The sequence below is a fragment of the Pongo pygmaeus genome, chromosome 4 (assembly GCF_028885625.2).
Source record: "Pongo pygmaeus isolate AG05252 chromosome 4, NHGRI_mPonPyg2-v2.0_pri, whole genome shotgun sequence".
Taxonomy (NCBI): Eukaryota; Metazoa; Chordata; class Mammalia; order Primates; family Hominidae; genus Pongo; species Pongo pygmaeus.
Window position 1 is genome coordinate 74,752,153 of NC_072377.2, and position 19,674 is coordinate 74,771,826.

Here is a 19,674-nt window from a genome sequence, read left to right on the forward strand (position 1 = left end):
CACTTTTTTTTTTTTTTTTTTTGGAGACAGGGTCTCACTCTGTTGCTCAGGCTGGACTACAGTAGCATAATCATGGCTCACTGCAGCCTCGACCTCTTGGGCTCAAGTGTTCCTCCCACCTCAGCCTCCCAAGCAGCTGGGACTACAGGCTGGTACCACCATGCCTGGCTAATTTTTTAATTTTTTTTAGAGACAGGGTCTCTCTGTATTGCCCAGGCTGGTCTTGAATTCCTGGCTCAAGTGATCCTCCCTCCTCAGCCTCTGAAAGTGCTGAGATTTCAGGCATGAGCCTCTGTGCCCAGCTTCTTTTCACTTTTAGTACGTCATTTTTTCTATATTTCAAATCAAGATGATGTTAAAAAAAATTGATGGACCTTCTGCTCCCAGCGTCATGGTTTTAGGGAATCCTATTGGTATAAATCAACCAAATCTTGCATGAAACATAATTTTTGTTGCACTGCTAGGACCACAGGAACTGAGGGAAATCTCCAAGGGAGAGGTTGTTTTGAGGATTAAACACGTTAGTGTAGAGCACCTAACTGAATAAATAACAGATATTAATAGTGAAAAATGAGAAACAAACTGAGTCCAATGATATAGGAAGCAATTACTGTGATGAATTATTATGCCATTAGTGTTTTGAAAATATTTAATGGGTCAGGTGTGGTGGCTCAGGCCTGTAATCCTAGCACTTTGGGAGGCCGAGGTGGGTGTATCACCTGAGGTCAGGAGTTCGTGACCAGCCTGGCCAACAGGCGAAACCCCATCTCTAATAAAAATACAAAAATTAGCCGGGTGTGGTGGCAGGTACCTATAATCCCAGCTACTCAGGAAGCTGAGGCAGGAGAATAGCTTGAACCCAGCGGGTGGAGGTTGCAGTGAGCCGAGATTGCGCTACTTCACTCCAGCCTGGGCAACAAGAGCGAAACTCTGTATCCCGAAAAAAAAAAAATTACCTGTGCATGGTGGTGTGCTCCTGTAGTCCCAGCTACTCAGAAGCCTGAGACAGGATGATCGCTGGAGCCTAGAGGAGTTTGAGGCTGCAGTGATGTAGATGACATGACTGTAGTCTGTCATGGACAGAGCTAGACCCTGTCTCTAAAAAAACATCTACATTCTCTGCTATAAGCATGAGAACTGCAAATTGAGCCATAGTGCATGCCTGTAGTCCCAGCTACAAAGGCTGACAGCAGTGGTAGGATTGGTTGAGCCTGGGAGCTCAAGACCAGCCCAGGTGTGATATAGTAAGACCTTGTGTCAAAACAAAAATTTTTTTTTTAGTGAATTGATGAGTTCAAGTGGCTCTGGTTTAAAAAAGAAGAAGAAGAAGAAATAATTTGTGTAACTGTGGTTTTTTCATCCTCACCAGACTGTATAATGTGTTGAAAACCCTATTAAAGGAATTTTCATGTAAATTTCATAAATTTGTTAGATTATTTTGTGTATATTTAATTTTATCACAGTCTGTTGCATTTTGAGGGTTTTTTTGTGTGTACACATATATGTTGTTATATATCTGTGTGTATGTAGTGAGAAAGAGTAAAAACTTCAAAATACAACCTGGTCAAAGTGAAAAAGTAAAATAATACAGTATTTAATATTTCCTGAAAGTATACCTTAAACTGTAACAAGTCATTGAAGCTTGTACCATTCATAGATCAGTGTTTAGCATGAAGGCTTTTTAGTTTTTTATTATTATTTTAAGATAATTTTTTTTTCTGGCTCTATTGCCCAGGCTGGAGTGCAGTGGCAAGATCATAGCTCACTGCAGCCTTCATCTCCAGGTCTCAAGTGATCCTCCCATTTCAGCCTCCCAAGTAGCAGGGACTACAGGCGCATGCCACCATGCCCAGCTAATCGTTTTGATTTTTTGTAGAGAGAAGTTCTTACTACCTTGCCTAGGCTGGTCTCAGACTCCTGAGCTCAAGTGATCCTCCTGCCTCAGTCTCCCAAATTGTTGAGATTATAGGAATGTGCCACCGTGCCCAGCCCTTTTTAGTATTTAAGTTTAAAAGAATCTAATTTACTTTAATTAAGTTTAGAAAATAGGTTGGGGTTTTTTGTTGTTATTTTTAAGAAAATACTTTTTTTTAAATTTAATTTTCTTATTTTAGAATGGAGGAAAAATTACTGTCCCTGACAAAACTTCTCTAGAGTTGCTCTGTCAAGGATGTTCTGGTGATATCAGAAGTGCAATAAACAGCCTCCAGTTTTCTTCTTCAAAAGGTAACTATGGAAGATACAGTCATGTGGCATTATATAGATGACTGACTTTCTCTTAATTCATTCAATGAAATCAAACATTTTAACTTACATTTGGTCTATACCTATTTATCCTTCTTTATTACTGAGACAGTGGCTTAAAATTAAATATATACACATGCATACATACCCTTCTATGAATATGTCTTAGTATATATCCTTGTTTCTGTTTGAGATAGTTAACCTTTCAAAGTTAATTTAGAACGAGATTTCCTGGATAAAAATTCTGCCTCTGCCACTTACAGTTATATAGGCCTATGCAGGTGACTCTTATCTTTCTGTGCCTCTGTTTTCTCACCTTTTATGTGAACACTTACCTCTTAGGGTTCTATGAAGAATATGTGAGGTGATACCTATAGAGTGCTTCTTACAGTGCTTGATTCATATTAAGTGTTCAATAAATGGCCAGCCATTTATCAGTTTAATAATACTGTGCTGAGGTAGGTTTACTTTTGACATTATTATTATTATTATTTATTTTGAGACAGAGTCTCGCTCTGCCGCCCAGGCTGGAGTGCAGTGGCGTGATCTTGGCTCATTGCAAGCTCCGCCTCCCAGGTTCACGCCATTCTCCTGCCTCAGCCTCCTGAGTAGCTGGGACTACAGGCAGCTGCCACCACGCCCAGCTAATTTTTTTGTATTTTTAATAGAGACGGGGTTTCACTGTCTTAGCCAGGATGGTTGCGATCTCCTGACCTCGTGATCCGCCCGCCTCGGCCTCCCAAAGTGCTGGGATTACAGGCGTGAGCCACTGCATCTGGCCTGAAATTATTTTTACAATAATTTATGAGATATGTTTAATAAATTTATTTCCTGTTAATATTAAAAAGTATAAATTTATGAGATATGTTTAATAAATTTCCTGTTAATATGTAGAAAGATGTAGTAAAAAGATAGTTTCACTAATGGCAGTGAGTTACATTTTTACTGTAATGATCATCGTTTACTGCATAGTCCTCCTTCAGAAGGCATTTAGCAGACTACTTAATGCTTAACGTTGACAATTGACATCAAAGAGTGGGCCAGGAACTATGTTAGCAATTATGTTTTTTTCATTTAATTCTCATATCAACCTGATGAGATAGACAGTACTTTGATTCAAATCCAGATCCTGTGCTCTTTCTGCTGTTCGAGGTAGCTTTTAAACCATGCACTCTTGAGTTCTAAATAGTAGACTTAAAAATGAAACTTGGGGCAGGCATGGTGACTCATGCCTGAAGCCAAGGTGGGTGGATCACTTGAGCCTAGGAGTTTGAAACCAGCCTGGGCAACATAGCAAGACCTTGTCTCTACAAAAAAATTAAGGAAAAAAAAAAAACCCAAGAAATTTGATCACATGCATATTCATAAATTGGATACTCTCAACATCAATAGAGAGGTTGTTAAACATAGATTGCAGAACCAGGCTGCCTGGATTCCAGTCATTCACTCACTGATGACCTTGAGCCAATGACTTCACCTCTTTGTATCTCATTTCATTAACTGTCTAATAATAATTGGTCAGGTACAGTGGCTCTCCCCTGTTATCCCAACACCATAGGAAACTGAGGTGGAAGAAAGCTTCAACCTCAAGAGTCTGATACCAGCCTGGGCAACATAGCGAGGCCTCATCTCTAATTAAAAAAAAAAAAAAAAAAAAATATATATATATATATATATATATATATATATATATATAGCCAGCATGGTGGTGCATGTAGTGCCGGCTACTTGAGAGGCTGAGGGGGGAGGATCACTTGAGCCTGGAGGTTGAGGCTTCAGTGAGCTATGATTGTGCCACTGTACTCCAGCCTGGGTAATAGAGCCAGACTGTGTGTCAAAAAAAAAAAAAAAAAAAAAAAGGCCGGGCATGGTGGCTCATGCCTGTAATCCCAGTGCTTGGGGAGGCCAATTCATGTGGTTGGGAGGTCGTGACCAGCCTGACCAACATGGTGAAACCCCATCTCTGCTAAAAATACAAAAATTTAGCCAGTCATACGCCTATAATTCTAGCTGCTTGGGAGGCTGAGGCAGGAGCATCACTTGAACCCAGGAGGCAGAGGTTGTGGTGAGCCAAGATCACACCACTGCACTCCAGCCTAGGCAACAGAGCCAGACTCCATCTCAAAAAAAAAAAAAAAAAAAAAATTCTCCCTTCACAGGGTTGTTATGAAGATTAAATTCGTATGTATCACATGCCAAGAACAGTACCTTGCACATAACACGATGAGAAACCAAGGCAATGTGACTGTACAGGTTGAATATCCTTTATTTGCAATTTTTGGGAATAGAAGGATTGCAGATTTTTTTTAGATTTTGGAATATTTGCATTATACGAATTGAAAATCCCTCGTCTGAAAATCTGAAATACAAAGTGCTCCAGTGAACATTTCCTTTGAGCATCATGTTGGCACTGCAAGTTTCATATTTTGGAGCATTTTGGAGTATGAATTTTTGGATCAGGAATGTCAACATATATTAGAGATTGGGCTATTGTGCATGTGAAAGTTTGAAATCTGCATTATGAAATAACTTTCAGTTAATACTTTATTCCATTTTAATGTTAGTAACCCAAAGAGGATGCCGACTCAGTTAATGTCATTTATAATTTTTGTTTATTTGGAAAACATATTGTAATTAGAATATTTAGTGTAACTATATCTGAAGTGTTCTTAGTTTTAATTCTCATATTTTAATTTAAATATTGTCACTTGGACGTATGTTACTCAGGAGAAAACAACTTATGGCCGAGGAAAAAAGGAATGTCTTTAAAATCGGATGCTGTGCTGTCAAAATCAAAACAAAGAAAAAAACCTGATAGGGTTTTTGAAAATCAAGAGGTCCAAGCTATTGGTGGCAAAGATGTTTCTCTGTTTCTCTTCAGAGCTTTGGGGAAAATTCTATATTGTAAAAGTAAGAAATTTTTACATTTTTAAAATCTGTTGGATATCACATAGTCTTAAAATGGAAATAAAATGTCACTTTAAAAAAAATGTCATGTATTTTGGTTCTGCTCTAAGAGTTAGAGCTAGGTCAGATACTGTTTGCCTAGGCCTAAGACATAGTAGGAAATCAGAATATTTTCTGACCATAAGCAGGATTAAAAGTAAAAACATGCTATTGCAGGCCATATCCATGTGTGTAAATCTTTAAAATTATAGTTTGCTGAAGGTAAGAGGGCAGATCATCTAGACTTTTAGTGGCAAGTGTTGGTAGCCTAAAGCCCTCTTAACACTGGGCTCCAGCCAACAGAGCCTTAGACAAATTACCAGGTAGTTTAAGGTTTCTTTCGATCCTCTTGTATTTCTCTAATTTACAAGCTTTCTGTCTCCCCAACCAGAGATGTTTATTGCCTTTTCTGTCTTTTTTGATGACTGCTCCCCTCAGTTTTCACTCCCTCTTGCCCATTTTAGCGTACCAAATAGTCCCTCCTTTTGATAGCAAATGCCTGTTTTCAGTCTGATGACCCTAAAGGAAAGAAATTGGGATTTCTAAATGGAAACCTTCATACCATCTGAGGAAAATGGGCATCACTTAGGTGGCAGTGAGGATACTCCTCTGTCACTGGATCCTCTTACTTTGAACCTGAGTGACTATTCCCACCTGATTCTTTTCTTTCTCTCCTTTCTTTTCCTCCCCAACATACGTTTATCGTCTCTTGCATTAGTGAATGGAATTCGTATTCTTTCATGTAGAGAGCAACATCTTCCTACATAGTAAATAAAAGAGTAAAGACCACTGTATTGAGAGGAGAAATCAAGGGAAGAAAGCAACCCAAAGTTGAAAAAGGTGAAATGGGAGTGCATTAGGAAATGGAATATTTTAAGTCTAGAGAAACCATAATCTAAGCATCAGAATTGTTAATTTAGTTCTTGCTAATAAGGAAAAAATAGGTGCTTGCTTCCAGTTGTTTTTTATTTATTATTTTTTAACAGTTTGCTTACTGTGTTGGTATTGTATGTCTAAAATTTTCAAACTCTGCAAATGAGAGGTGCTATATAATTATAAAGAAGGTATTATCTTTAATAATTCCAGAAATTTTTTATAGGAGCATCTTTAACAGAATTAGACTCACCTCGGTTGCCCTCTCATTTATCAGAATATGAACGGGATACATTACTTGTTGAACCTGAGGTAAGTTCTTTGATGACAGTACAGGTTACAAAGGATATATTATTTGTGTGCATATATATTTGACCATTGCATTTTTACCAAATTTATGTATATATGCTTCTTTTTATAGGAGGTAGTAGAAATGTCACACATGCCTGGAGACTTATTTAATTTATATCTTCACCAAAACTACATAGATTTCTTCATGGAAATTGATGATATTGTGAGAGCCAGTGAATTTCTAAGTTTTGCAGATATCCTCAGCGGTGACTGGAATGTAAGACCATTTGACTTAAAATGTTTATGTTTATAGTATTTCCTTAGAATTAAGAAAAGAAAGTTTACTTTTATCCCTAATTGCCTGACATTATTTTATGTGACCCTTCTTCATAACTATGCTAAAGTTAATGTAACCAACTCAGTGTTTATAATGAACCTTCAGTAGCAAATCTGATTTTTCTGCTGATAATATAGCACCAATTGTTTCTAAAGTTATTTTCTTTTTTTCTTTTTTTTTCTGTGTGTGTGTAGAGACAGGGTCTCACTATGTTGCTCAGGCTGGTCTCAAACTCCTGGGCTCAGACAGTCCTCTCACCTGAGCCTCCAAAAGTGCTGGGATTACAAGCATGAGCCACCACTCCTGTCTCTAAATTTTCTGGTTTTGTGTTATGATTTTTTTTTTTTTTTTTTTGAGAAGAGGCTCTATCTACAGCTATGTTACCCAGTCTGGTCTTGAACTACTGGGCTTAGGGGATCCTCTCCTGTCTGCCTTCCAAGTAGCTAGAAATACAGGCACACACCGCCATGCCCAGCTTATTTTCTTTTTTTTTTTTTTCAAGACAGTATCTTACTTTTTTGCCCACGCTGGAGTCCAGTGGTACAAACACGGTTCACTGCAACCTCGACCTTCTGGGCTCAAGCAATCCTCCAACCTCAGGCACTCCCCCGTCGAGTAGCTGGGACTACAGGCAAGCACCACTATCCTTAGCTAATTTTTTTTTCTTTGTTTTTAAAGCCAGGGTTTCACCATGTTACCCATGCTGGTCTCGAACTCCTGAGCTCAAGCGATCTGCCTGCCCTGGCCTCTCAAAGTGCTGGGATTACAGGAGTGAGCCACCATGCCCGGCCCCAGCTTATTTTCTGATTTTAAAATTAATACATACTCAAAATATGACAACCATTAAGAAGTAGATACAAGAGAAAGAACTGTACATGTTGCTACACTTTCTGCTAGTTTTTAAAATTTATTTCTTTTACATATTTGAAACTATTTACCATAAAATTTGTATTTTGTTCTTAACATCTTAACACTGCCCTTACCAGTACAACAGCCACCAACCACATGTAGCTATTTACATTTAAATTTAATTAAAAATTCAGTTCCTCAGTCATACTAGCCACATCTCCAGTACTTGATAACTGCATGTGGCTGATGGCTACTTTATTGAACAGCCCAGATACAAAACATTTCCATCATTGCAGGATGTTCTGTTGGACAACACTGTTTTTATATGTTAATATTTCTGTGTGTTATAAATATTAAAATAAGGCCAGGCTCAGTGGGTCACACCTGTAAACCCAGCACTTAAGGAGGCTGAGGCAGGTGGATCACTTGAGCTCATGAGTACGAGACCAGCTGGGGCAATGTGATGACACCCCATCTCTACAAAAAATACCAAGAAAATTGCTTGGGTGTAGTGGTCCCAGCTACTCGGGAGGCTGAGGTGGGAGGATGGCTTGAGCCCGGGAGGCAGAGGTTGCAGTGAGCTGAGATCACGCCACTGCACTCCGGCCTGGGCAATAGAGCCGGACCTTGTCTCAAAAAATTAAAAAATTGAAGTAGCAGTAATAAGTAAAATTAGGAAAGACACAGAAAAACCATTTATGATATAGAGCTTCATTACTCAGCAGTTGAATTTGCTTAACTTTTAAAATAATTGTTTCTTTCTTATTTTGAAATTTTCCAACCTATAAATAAATTAAAAGGATAGTACAATGAGCCAGGAGCGGTGGTTCCTGCCAGTAATTCCGCACTTTGGGAGTCCAAGGCAGGAAGATCACTTGAGGCCAGAAGTTTGAGAACAGCCTGGGAAACACAGCAAGACCCCATCTCTAGAAGAGATTTTAAAAATTAGCTGGGTATGGTGGCATGCACCTGTAGTCCTAGCTACTTGGGAGGCTGCAGTGGGAGAATCACTTGAGCCCAGGAGTTTGAGATTATAGTGAGCTGTGATCATGCCATCACATCCAGGCTGGGCAACAGACTAAAACCCTGTTTTAAATAATAATACAAAATAATGAAAAGAGTATAATTGACTTGTTTGTGACACCAAGGATAAATGCTTGAGGTAATGGATACCCCATTTAACTTGAGGTAATTATTACACGTTGTATGCCGGTATCAAAATGACTCCTGTACCTCATAAATATATATAGCTACTAGGTACCCACACAAATTAAAAATTTTAAAAAATGATAGTACAATAAATAGCTGCATATCCTTAACTTTTGTTACCAGTTTGCATATTTTGCCACTTTTTCTTAATCCCTCTATATATTTACATATTTGTTTCTGGCTGAATAATTGGAAAGTAGTAGTAATTGCAAACATCGTGAACTTAAGCAGCATAAGGACATTGTTCTATTACAGCTACCATAGCATTATCATACCCCATTGAAACTAAAATATAACTAGTTAATATAACTGGCCTCTCAAAGTGTTGGGATTACAGGTGTGAGCCACTGCGCCCAGCTGCATAGTCATATTTTAGTTTCAATTATATTTTAGTTATATTAACTAATTAGTTACATTAACTCATTAGTTATATAATTAAGTTAACTTTCCAGAGAAACTTGACACTAATCTAGCAATATATTGTCCCTATTCAGATTTCCTCATTTGCCTCAAAAATGTATTCAAAGTTGTTTCCCCCACCCCTGTCCAAGATCCAGTCAGGGTTTACACATTTAATTTGATGGATATGTCCCAGTGGAATTTGCTTTAGATAAGTTTATAGTGCTGTTATTTATAGGGCTGTAGTGATGTTGAAGAAAGTGAACATATAGGAACTAAATACGGTCAGTATTTTTGTATATATCAGGAATACCAGTAATGCTCTTTTATAAATCTATTTTCTCTCACATCTTGTCTCATTTGTTAGACACGCTCTTTACTCAGGGAATATAGCACATCTATAGCTACGAGAGGTGTGATGCATTCCAACAAAGCCCGAGGATATGCTCATTGCCAAGGAGGAGGATCAAGTTTTCGACCCTTGCACAAACCTCAGTGGTTTCTAATAAATAAAAAGGTAAAAAAAAAAAAAAAAGAATTCTGTACTTTCAATATGTGAACTTTATGGTACGTGAATTATAACTCAAAGCAGTTATTTTCTTTAAAATATAACAAAGGAAAAAATATTTCATTTTTAATAAAATAGTTGCTAAGGTCCACAATTAGATTCTGAGTTTTTATAAAACATAAAAAGGTGACTCTTAAATGCTTGTACAATTTTTTAAGGGAAAAAAGACCATCAAAATTTGAAAACATTAGTTCAGTTTTATTGGAATCAAAGTGTAGTTACATTTTATTTTATTTTTTGTTTTTTTATTTTTTGAGACGGAGTTTCGCTCTTTTTGCCCAGGCTGGAGTGCAATGGCATGATCTCGGCTCACTGCAACCTCCGCCTCCCGGGTTCAAGCAGTTCTCCTGCCTCAGCCTCTCAGGTAGCTGGAATTACAGGCGCCAGCCACCATGCCTGGCTAATTTTTTGTATTTTTAGTAGAGACAGGATTTCACCATGTTGGCCAGGATGGTCTCGATCTCTTGACCTCATGATCCTCTTGCCTCGGCCTCTCAAAGTGCTGGGATTACAAACGTGAGACACCATGACTGGCCATATTTAATTTTTTATTTATATTTTTTATTCAGACAGAGTCGTTCTGTTGCCTAGGCTGGAGTGCAGTGGTGCCATCTCGGCTCACTGCAACCTCCACCTCCTAGGTTCAAGCAATTCTCCCACCTCAGCCTCCTGAGTAGCTGGGATTACAGGCATCTACCTCCATGCCCAGCTAATTTTCGTATTTTTAGTAGAGACGGGGTTTCGCCATGTTGGCCAGGCTGTTCTTGAACTCCTGACCTTAAGTGATCTGCCCGCCTTGACCTCTCAAAGTGCTGGGATTACAGGCATGAGCCACTGTGCCCAGCTGCGTAGTTATATTTCAGTTTCAATCAAAAACAAACTTTAGGGCCAGGCATGGTGGTTCACACCTGTAATCCCAGCACTGTGGAAGGCCAAAACAAGAGGATCAGTTGAGCCCAGGAGTTTGAGACCAGCCTGGGCAACATAGTGAGATCCCATATCTACAAGAAAAAGAAAAAAATAGTAAATAAATAAACCCTAGTTCAACCTGAGAATGCTGATTGGAAAATAGAAATCCCTAGTATATAAAATTTCAGTTAGGCAGGAGGAATAAGTTTTTTTTGTTTTTTGTTTTTGAGATGGAGCCTCGCTGGCCAGGAGGAGTAAGTTTTAAGTTCAAGAGATATATTGTATAACATGGTGACTATTAATAACAATGTGTCATGTATTTGAAAATCATGGCCGGGCATGGTGGCTCACGCCTGTAATCCCAGCACTTTGGGAGGCTGAGGCGGGCAGATCACAAGGTCAGGAGATCGAGACCATCCTGGCTAACACGATGAAACCCTGTCTCTACTAAAAATAAAAAAACTTAGCCAGGTGTGGCGGCGTGCGCCTGTAGTCCCAACTACTCTGGAGGCTGAGGCAGGAGAATGGCGTGAACCCAGGAGGTGGAGCTTGCAGTGAGCTGACATTGCGCCGCTGCACTCTAGCCTGGGAGACAGAGCAAGACTCCATCTCAAAAAAAAAAGAAAATCACTAAAACAGTAGATTTTAAGTGTTCTTACCACACATAAAAAATATATGTATGTAAGGTAATGCATATGTTAATTGGTTCGATTTAGCCATTCTACCATATATACATATTTCAGAACATCATGTTGTATACCTATAAATACATACAGAGCTTATTTGTCATTTTAAATTAATCAAAGAAAGGAGAAGAAATCTTGGCCTTGCCTCTATGTGGACAAGGTATTCACCTAATGTGTTCTTATTCTCCACAGCTAAAAATGTAGATGATTGAATTATTTAGAGGTAAAAAATGGGAGGCACACAAGTTGAAAACAAAATACACAACAGAGTTTTCAAAATGAATTGCCAATCTTTAAAAAAATCAGACTAATGATTAAAAGTCAGATATGAATTTCAGCCGGGCACTGTGGCTCACACTGTAATCCCAGCACTTTTGGGAGGCTGAGGCAGGCAGAACACGAGGTCAGGAGTTCGAGACCAGCCTGACTAACATGGTGAAACCCCATCGCTACTAAAAATACAAAAGTTTGCCAGATGTGGTGGTGCGCTCCTGTAATCCCAGCTACTCAGGAGGCCGAAGCAGGAGAATCGCGTGAACCCAGGGGGCAGAAGTTGCAGTGAGCTGAGATCATGCCACTGCACTCCAGCCTAGGCAACAGAAAAAGACTCTGTCTCAAAAAAAAAAAGTTAGATATGAATTTCTAGCTTCAGAATTTCTGGAATCTCCTGGTTAAAAAAAAAAAAAAAAAAGGCCAGGTGCGGTGGCTCACACCTATAATCCGAGCACTTTGGAAAGCTGAGGTGGAAGGATCACTAGAGCCCAGGAGTTTGAGACCTGCCTGGGCAATATGGTGAAACTCCATCTCTATAAAAAAAAATAAAAATAAAAAAATTAGCTGGGTGTGGTGGCACACACCAGGAATTTGAAACCAGCAATATAGTGAGATCCCACATCTACAGGAAAAAGAAAATTTTTTTTTTGTTTTTCCTACCTAGTCCCAGCTACTTGGGAGGCTGAATTGGGAGGATTGCTTAAGCCTGGGAGGCAGAGTTTGCAGTAAACAATGATTGTGCCACTGCACTCCAGCCTGGGCAACAGAGTGAGACCCCCATCTCTCAAAAAAATAAAAGGAAAGTGAAGTATAACACTGGCTCATATTTCTGCCGTAGCAGCAATCACCTCGCCATGTAGCATCTGCCCCTTTGAGATGAGAGTAGTAGGCACCACTGTCCCCAGCTGGTTCATTCACTTATATTGCCTGCTTGACTTCTGTAATATCTGAATTCATGACCCCTGGACTGGGTCATCTCTGAGATGTCTTCCAGTTCTAAAATCATACAGCTGAAAATTACCCTACTATAATTTATTACCTAGGACATTTTTTCCAGCAGATTTCTTGGAGAATTTAATGACTTTTAAGCAATTTATATCTCATTGACTTGCTTTGCCTTTTATAGCATATATATTAATTTTTTATTATAGCTGCATATAAATTATCTAAGACTTAGCTTCTTGAAGGCAGGGATTGTGCTTTTCTCTTGCTCAGCATAACATTGTGTTGACTAAAGAAAACAAATTATTTCATTGAAAACTATTTTCGTGTAATTTGTGATGTGTATGTGCTCATAAACAATTCCTTTGAGTTTTAAATTTGGTTTTCTTATACATTCAATGTCTTTTAAAAATTCTTGTTTATCAAATGTGGAATAGTTGTGTAGGTAAAATACTTTATTAAACGATGCTAAAAAAACTATAAAGGACTACTTAAATAAGCTATTAAAAGTATATTTGTGGTATATAAACCCACAAGTTAATATAAACTTATCGTGTAAATTTATATAATAAACTTAGTTTGTCTAGGAATACATATTTTTAATTTCATTTTTCCTTTCATCTTTTTTTTTCTTTTCTATACAGTATCGGGAAAATTGCCTGGCAGCAAAAGCACTTTTTCCTGACTTCTGCCTACCAGCTTTATGCCTCCAAACTCAGCTATTGCCATACCTTGCTCTACTAACCATTCCAATGAGAAATCAAGGTAATAACATAGGTTTTTCTTTTCTTTTAAGAAGTAGGGTTTTTTAATTAATTTATTTATTTTATTTTTTTAGATGGAGTCTCTACTGTCCAGGCTGGATTGTGGTGGCACGATCTCGGCTCACTGCAACCTCTGCCTCCTGGGTTCAAGCAATTCTTCGCTCAGCCTTCTGAGTAGCTGGGACCACAGGCACGCGCCCCCACACCTGGCTAATTTTTGTATTTTTAGTAGAGATGGGGTTTCACCGTATTAGCCAGGATGGTCTCGATCTCCTGACCTTGTGATCTGCCTGCCTCAGCCCCCCAGAGTGCTGGGATTACAGGTATGAGCCACTACATGCAGCCAGAAGTAGGGTTTTATAGCAGTATCTTTTTGTGGGCCAATTTATTGCTATATGCAGTGAGATACCTTTTTTCCTTTTATTTTTTGATCCAGATAATTCTGGATCCTTATGTTTGTTTTTTTTTTAAAAAAAGCATCAAACAGGCCAGGTGCAGTGGCTCATGCCTGTAATCCCAGCACTTTGGAAGGTCAAGACAGGCAGATCACTGGAGGTTAGGAGTTCGAGACCAGCCTGGCCAACATGGCAAAACCCTGTCTCTACTAAAAATAGAAAAATTAGCCGGGCGTGGTGGCATGCACTTGTAATCCCAGCTACTCGGGAGGCTGAGGCAGGAGAATCACTTGAACCCAGGAGGTGGAGGCTGCAGTGAGCCAAGATCACACACCTGCACTCCAGGCTGGGTGACAAAGTGAGGTCTGTCTCAAAAAAACAAAAAGCATCAGATGATATAGAAATATATAAAGAGCCGAGCATGGTAGCTTATGCCTGTAATCCCAGCACTTTGGGAGGCCAAGGCTGGGAAACCCCCTTTCTACTAAAAATACAAAAAATTAGCCAGGCGTGGTGGCACGCATCTGTAACCCAAGCCACTCGGGAGGCTGAGGCAGGAGAACCTTGAACCCGGGAGGCAGAGGTTGCAGTGAGCCAAGATCAGGCCATTGCACTCCAGCCTGGGTGACAGAGTGAGGCTGTCTCAAAAAAAAAAAAAAAGGAAGTTTCTAAAGTAAAAATTGAAAGTACTTCCCCTACAACCACAGGTTGCTTTGACAGATTAATGGAAATTCTTCCAGATACTCTTCTGTGAATGTAGAAACATGCATAATTTGCTTATGTCACTTACTGTGGATAGCCTTTCATATCTTACAAGTTAATGTCAGAGCAGCAATCTAACTCATTTTTTTCCAATTTATAAACATTTTATTTAACCTTATGATGGATGTTTTGGTGGATTTCAGTATTACAAAAATGCCTATTAATAGTATATTTTCATTATATTTCTATATTATGAAATTATAATGCTACAAACATTACTATGCCTGTGGCAGTATACATCTGCACAAGTTTTGAAAATGTTACGCATTCACAGGCAAAAATGGCATAACTTTTGGGCAGTGGTCATGATTAATCTGTTGATCAGAATCCAGAGATTGCCCTTCTTCTTGCCAATTGCTTTAAGAGTACACTAGTTTTTGGCCGGGTGCGGTGGCTCATGCCTGTAATCCCGGTACTTGGCCAAGACGGGCAGATCACAAGGTCAGGAGATCGAGACCATGCTGGCTAACACGGTGAAACCCCATCTCTACTAAAAATACAAAAAAAAACACAAAAAACAAAAAAAACCAGGCCTGGTGGCGGGTGCCTGTAATCCCAGCTACTTGGGAGGCTGAGGCGGGAGAACAGCATGAACCTGGGAGGCAGAGCTTGCAGTGAGCCGAGATCGCACCACTGCCCTCCAGCCTGGGCGACAGAGCGAGACTCTGTCTCAAAAAAAAAAAAAAAAGATTACACTAGTTTTTAAACTTTTTTTTTTTTGAGATGGAGTTTCACTCTTGTTGCTGAGGCTGGAGTGCAATGGCATGATCTCGACTTACCACAACCTCTGCCTCCCAGGTTCAAGCGATTCTCCTGCCTCAGCCTCCAAAGTAGCTGGGATTACAGGCATGTGCCACAACACCCGGCTACTTTTTTTTGTATTTTTAGTAGAGGTGGGGTGTCACCATGTTGGCCAGGCTGGTCTCGAACTCCTGGCCTTAAGTGATCTGCCCACCTCGGACTCCCAAAGTGCGGAATTACAGGTGTGAGCCACCGTGCCTGGCCACTAGTTTTTAAACTTTATTTTGAAATTATTTCAGGCCGGGCGCGGTGGCTCACACCTGTAATCCCAACACTTTGGGAGGCCGAGGTGGGCAGATCACGAGGTCAGAAGATCAAGACCATCCTGGCTAACACAGTGAAACCCTGTCTCTACTAAAAATATAAAAAATTAGCTGGGCACGGTGGCAGGTGCCTGTAGTCCCAGCTACTCGGTAGGCAGAGGCAGGAGAATGGTGTGAACCCGGGAGGCGGAGCTTGCAGTGAACCGAGATCACGCCACGGCACTCCAGCCTGGGAGACAGAGCGAGACTCCGTCTCAAAAAAAAAAGAAATTATTTTAAATGTAAGGATGCAAGAATAGTACAAAAAGTTCTTTTATATCCTTCACTAAGTTTCCTCATTATTACATTTTTTACCATATTTGCCTGATTATATTCTCTCTCTTTATAAGCATGCACATATATGTATTATTTTGCTAAACTAGTCTTGAGTAAATTGCAGGCATGATATCCCATTATTCTTAAAAACTTAAGTCTGCACTTGCTAAAAACAAGGACATTTTCCTGCATAACTACAGTGTGCAATCAAATCAGGAAATTAACATTAATACCGTTTATTTTATAGTCCCCATTCAGATTTTTCCAATTGTCCTAATAATATCCTTTTTTTATTATTTTTAATTAATAGAGACGGGATCTCGCTATGTTGGCCAGGTTGGTCTTGAACTGCTGGCCTCAAGCAATCCTCTTGCCTCAGCCTCCCAAAGTGCTAGGATTATAGGCACAGGCCACCGCACCCGGCCCTAATAATCTCCTTTGTAAAATGATAACTCCCCATTTCTTGTCCAGAATCCAATGAAAGATAACCTGATGCATTTAATGATTTAGTTTCTGTGTGTTTTTAGTCTCCCTTGATCTGGAACAGTTTTGTAGTCTTTCTTTGTCCATGACATTTTAGAGGGATATAGGACAGTTACTGTGTATACTATCCCTCAATTTGGGTTTGTCTGGTGATTCCTCATTATTGGATTCAGGATATGTATTTTTTTGGCAGAAATACCACAGAAGTGATCTTAGAAAAAATTGGCAAGGAGAGGAAAGATATCTGGATTCTGACCAACAGATTCATCATGTCCACTGCATAAACGTTATTTTTGCCTATGAATACACAACATTTTAAACACTTCAAGTATCAGTACTTACAAAAGCTGTAAGACAAAACACTTCATTGTATCAAAGTAGATATTTACTCTTTAATCCTTTCTTCTGATCACTGATAAGGTCAACTCTATCTTTAAAATTTCTGGGCCAGGCATGGCGGCTCATGCCTATAATCCCAGCACTTTGGGCGGCCAAGGTGGGAAGATCGCTTGAGTCCAGAAGTTTGAGACCAGCCTAGGCAACACGGTGATACCTTGTCTCTACAAAAAAATTTAAAAATTAGCTGGGTGTTGTGGCTTGCACCTGTAGTCCCAGCTACTCGGGAGGCTGCAGTAGGGGGATCACTTGAGCCCGGGAAGTGAAGGGTATAGTGAGCTGTGATCACCCCACTGCACTCTAGCCTGTCTAGCTTGGGTGACAGGGTGAGACCCTCTCCAAAAAAATAAAATAAAATTTCTGAGATGTTTTGGTAAGTTATATGGTATATTACTAATATTTTTAATATGACACAAATTCTGTTTTCTGTTTTGAAGATTAGCACCACAGACAGGTGATCATTAATGAAATATGGCCCTTAAAATACACATTACAAAAGAGAAACTGATGGTAAAATTGCTGGTGAAGGTAACTTTTATCATTTATCCACTAATTAAAAATTCAGATTCTGGGATCACATCTCTAAGCTGTTCATATCAAAGAGCTATTTTTTAAAGATCCTGATTATAGGCAACAAAAGCAAAAATAAACAAATAGGATTACATCAAAACTGAAAAGCCTCTGCACAGCAAAGGAAACAACAGAATGAAGAGCCAACCTACATAATGGGAGAAAGTATTTGTAAATTATACATCTGATAAGGGGTTAATAATCAAAATATATAAGGAACTCAAAGAATGCAATAGTAAGAAAACAACCCGATTAAAAAACAGGCAATTCCAGCCTGGGCAACATGGTGAAACCCTGTCTCTACAAAAAATAGATAAAATTGGCTGGGCGCGGTGGCTCACGCCTGTAACCCCAGCACTTTGGTTGGCCGAGGTGGGTGGATCACCTGAGGTCAGGAGATCAAGACCAGCCTGGTCAACATGGCAAAACCCCACCTGTACTGAAAATACAAAAAATTAGCTGGGTGCAGTGGCAGGCACCTGTAATCCCAGCTACTCAGGAGGCTGAGGCAGGAGAATTGCTTGAACCCGGGAGGCGGAGGTTGCCATGAGCCGAGTTTGCACCATTGCACTCCAGCCTGGGCAACAAGAGCAAAATTCTGTTTCAAAAAAAAAAAAAAAAAAAGATAAAATTAGCCGGGTGTAGTGGCACACACCTGTAGTCCCAGCTACTTGGAGGCTGAGTGGGAGGATGGTTTGAGCCTGGGAAGGGAAAGTTGCAGTGAGCCGAGATCACGCTGCTATATTCTAGCCTGGGGGACAGAGTGAGATGCTGTCTCAAAAGACAAAGGACCAGATAGACATTTCTTAAAAGAAGACTGGCCAAAAGGTATATGAAAAACTGCTTAACATTAAGGCTTAACACTAATGATCGGGGAAACACACTTAAAACCACAATGAGATATCATATCACACCAGTTAGAATGGCCATTACCAAAAGATAAATGATAACAAGTGTTGGCCAGGGTGTGGAGAAAAGAGAATCACAGAGTTAGTTAGAATGTAAATTAGTACAGCTGTTTTGAGGAACAGTATGGCGGTTCCTTAAAAAACTGAAAATAGGCCGGGCGCAGTGGCTCACGCCTGTAATCCCAGCACTTTGGGAGGCCGAGGCGGGCGGATCACGAGGTCAGGAGTTTGAGAGCAGCCTGGCAACATAGTGAAACCCTGTCTCTACCAAACACACACACACACACAAAACACCAAAAAAACTAAAAATAGGCCAGGCGTGGTGGCTCACACCTGTAATCCCAGCACTTTGGGAGGCCGAGGTGGGTGGATCACCTGAGGTCGGGAGTTCGAGACCAGCCTGGCCAACATGGTGAAACCCTGCCTCTACTAAAAATACAAAAATTAGCTGCGCGTGGTGGCACATGCCTGTAATCGCAGCTACTTGGGAGGCTGAGGCAGGAGAATCGCTTGAACTTGGGAGGCAGAGGTTGCGGTGAGCCAAGATCATGCCATTGCACCCCAGCCTGGCAACAAAAGCAAAACTCTGTCTCAAAAAACAAAAAAACTCTAAAAATAGAACTACCATATGATCCAGCAGTCCCACTACTGGACATATATACAAAGAATATGAAGTCAAGGCCAGGCGCAGTGGCTCATGCCTGTAATCCCAGCACTTTGGGAGGCGAGGCAGGCGGATCACTTGAGGCCAGGAGTTTGAGACCAGTCTGGCAAACATAGTGAAACCCCGTCTCTACCAAAAATATAAAAAATTAGCTAGATGTGGTGGTGTACTCCTGTAATCCCAGCTACCCTGGAGTCTGAGTCAGGAGAATTGCATGAATCCAGGAGGTGGAGGTTACTGTGAGCTGAGGTTGTGTTGCTGCACTCCAGCCTGGGTGACAGAGCCAGACTCCATCTCAAAAAAAAAAAAAAAAGAATATGAAGTCAGTATGTTGAAGAGATATCTACCCTCCCTCCCATGTTTTATTGCAGCATTATTCACAATAACCAAGATATAGAGTCAGTCTTATTGTCCATTGGATGAGGAAAATGTGGTATATATACACAGTGGAATACTATTCAGCCATAAAAAAGAACAAAATCTTGTCATTTGCAGTAACATGGATGAACCTGGAAGACCTTATTTGAAATGAAATAAGCCAGGCACAGAAAGACAAATATTGCATATTCTCACTTATATAGGAGCTAAAAAAGTTGATCTCATAGTAGTAGAGCACAGAATGGGATTACCATGGGCTTGGGTGGTAGGGGAGATGTTGATCAAAGAATATAAAATTTTGTTATGTAGGAGGAATAAATTCAAGAATTCTATTTTACAACATGGTGACTATAATTAATAGTATTTTGTGTGTGTGTGTGTGTGGTTTTGTTTCTTTTTTTGAGTCAGAGTGTCACTCTTGTCACCCAAGCTGGATTGTGGTGGTGTGA

The 19,674-nt window shown here is 39.9% G+C and overlaps 1 protein-coding gene across 12 annotated transcripts in view; it reads left to right on the plus strand.

Moving 5' to 3' along the window:
• Positions 1–19,674, plus strand: part of RAD17 (RAD17 checkpoint clamp loader component) — a 45,680-nt gene that overhangs the window by 17,774 nt on the left and 8,232 nt on the right. For all 12 annotated transcript variants that reach the window (XM_054489859.1, XM_054489860.1, XM_054489863.1 and 9 more), the window contains 6 exons: positions 2,115–2,226; positions 4,972–5,154; positions 6,290–6,375; positions 6,485–6,631; positions 9,516–9,665; positions 13,171–13,291. In XM_054489859.1, coding sequence (XP_054345834.1) covers positions 2,115–2,226; positions 4,972–5,154; positions 6,290–6,375; positions 6,485–6,631; positions 9,516–9,665; positions 13,171–13,291 — 799 coding nt within the window. The remainder of the gene's footprint in view (positions 1–2,114; positions 2,227–4,971; positions 5,155–6,289; positions 6,376–6,484; positions 6,632–9,515; positions 9,666–13,170; positions 13,292–19,674) is intronic.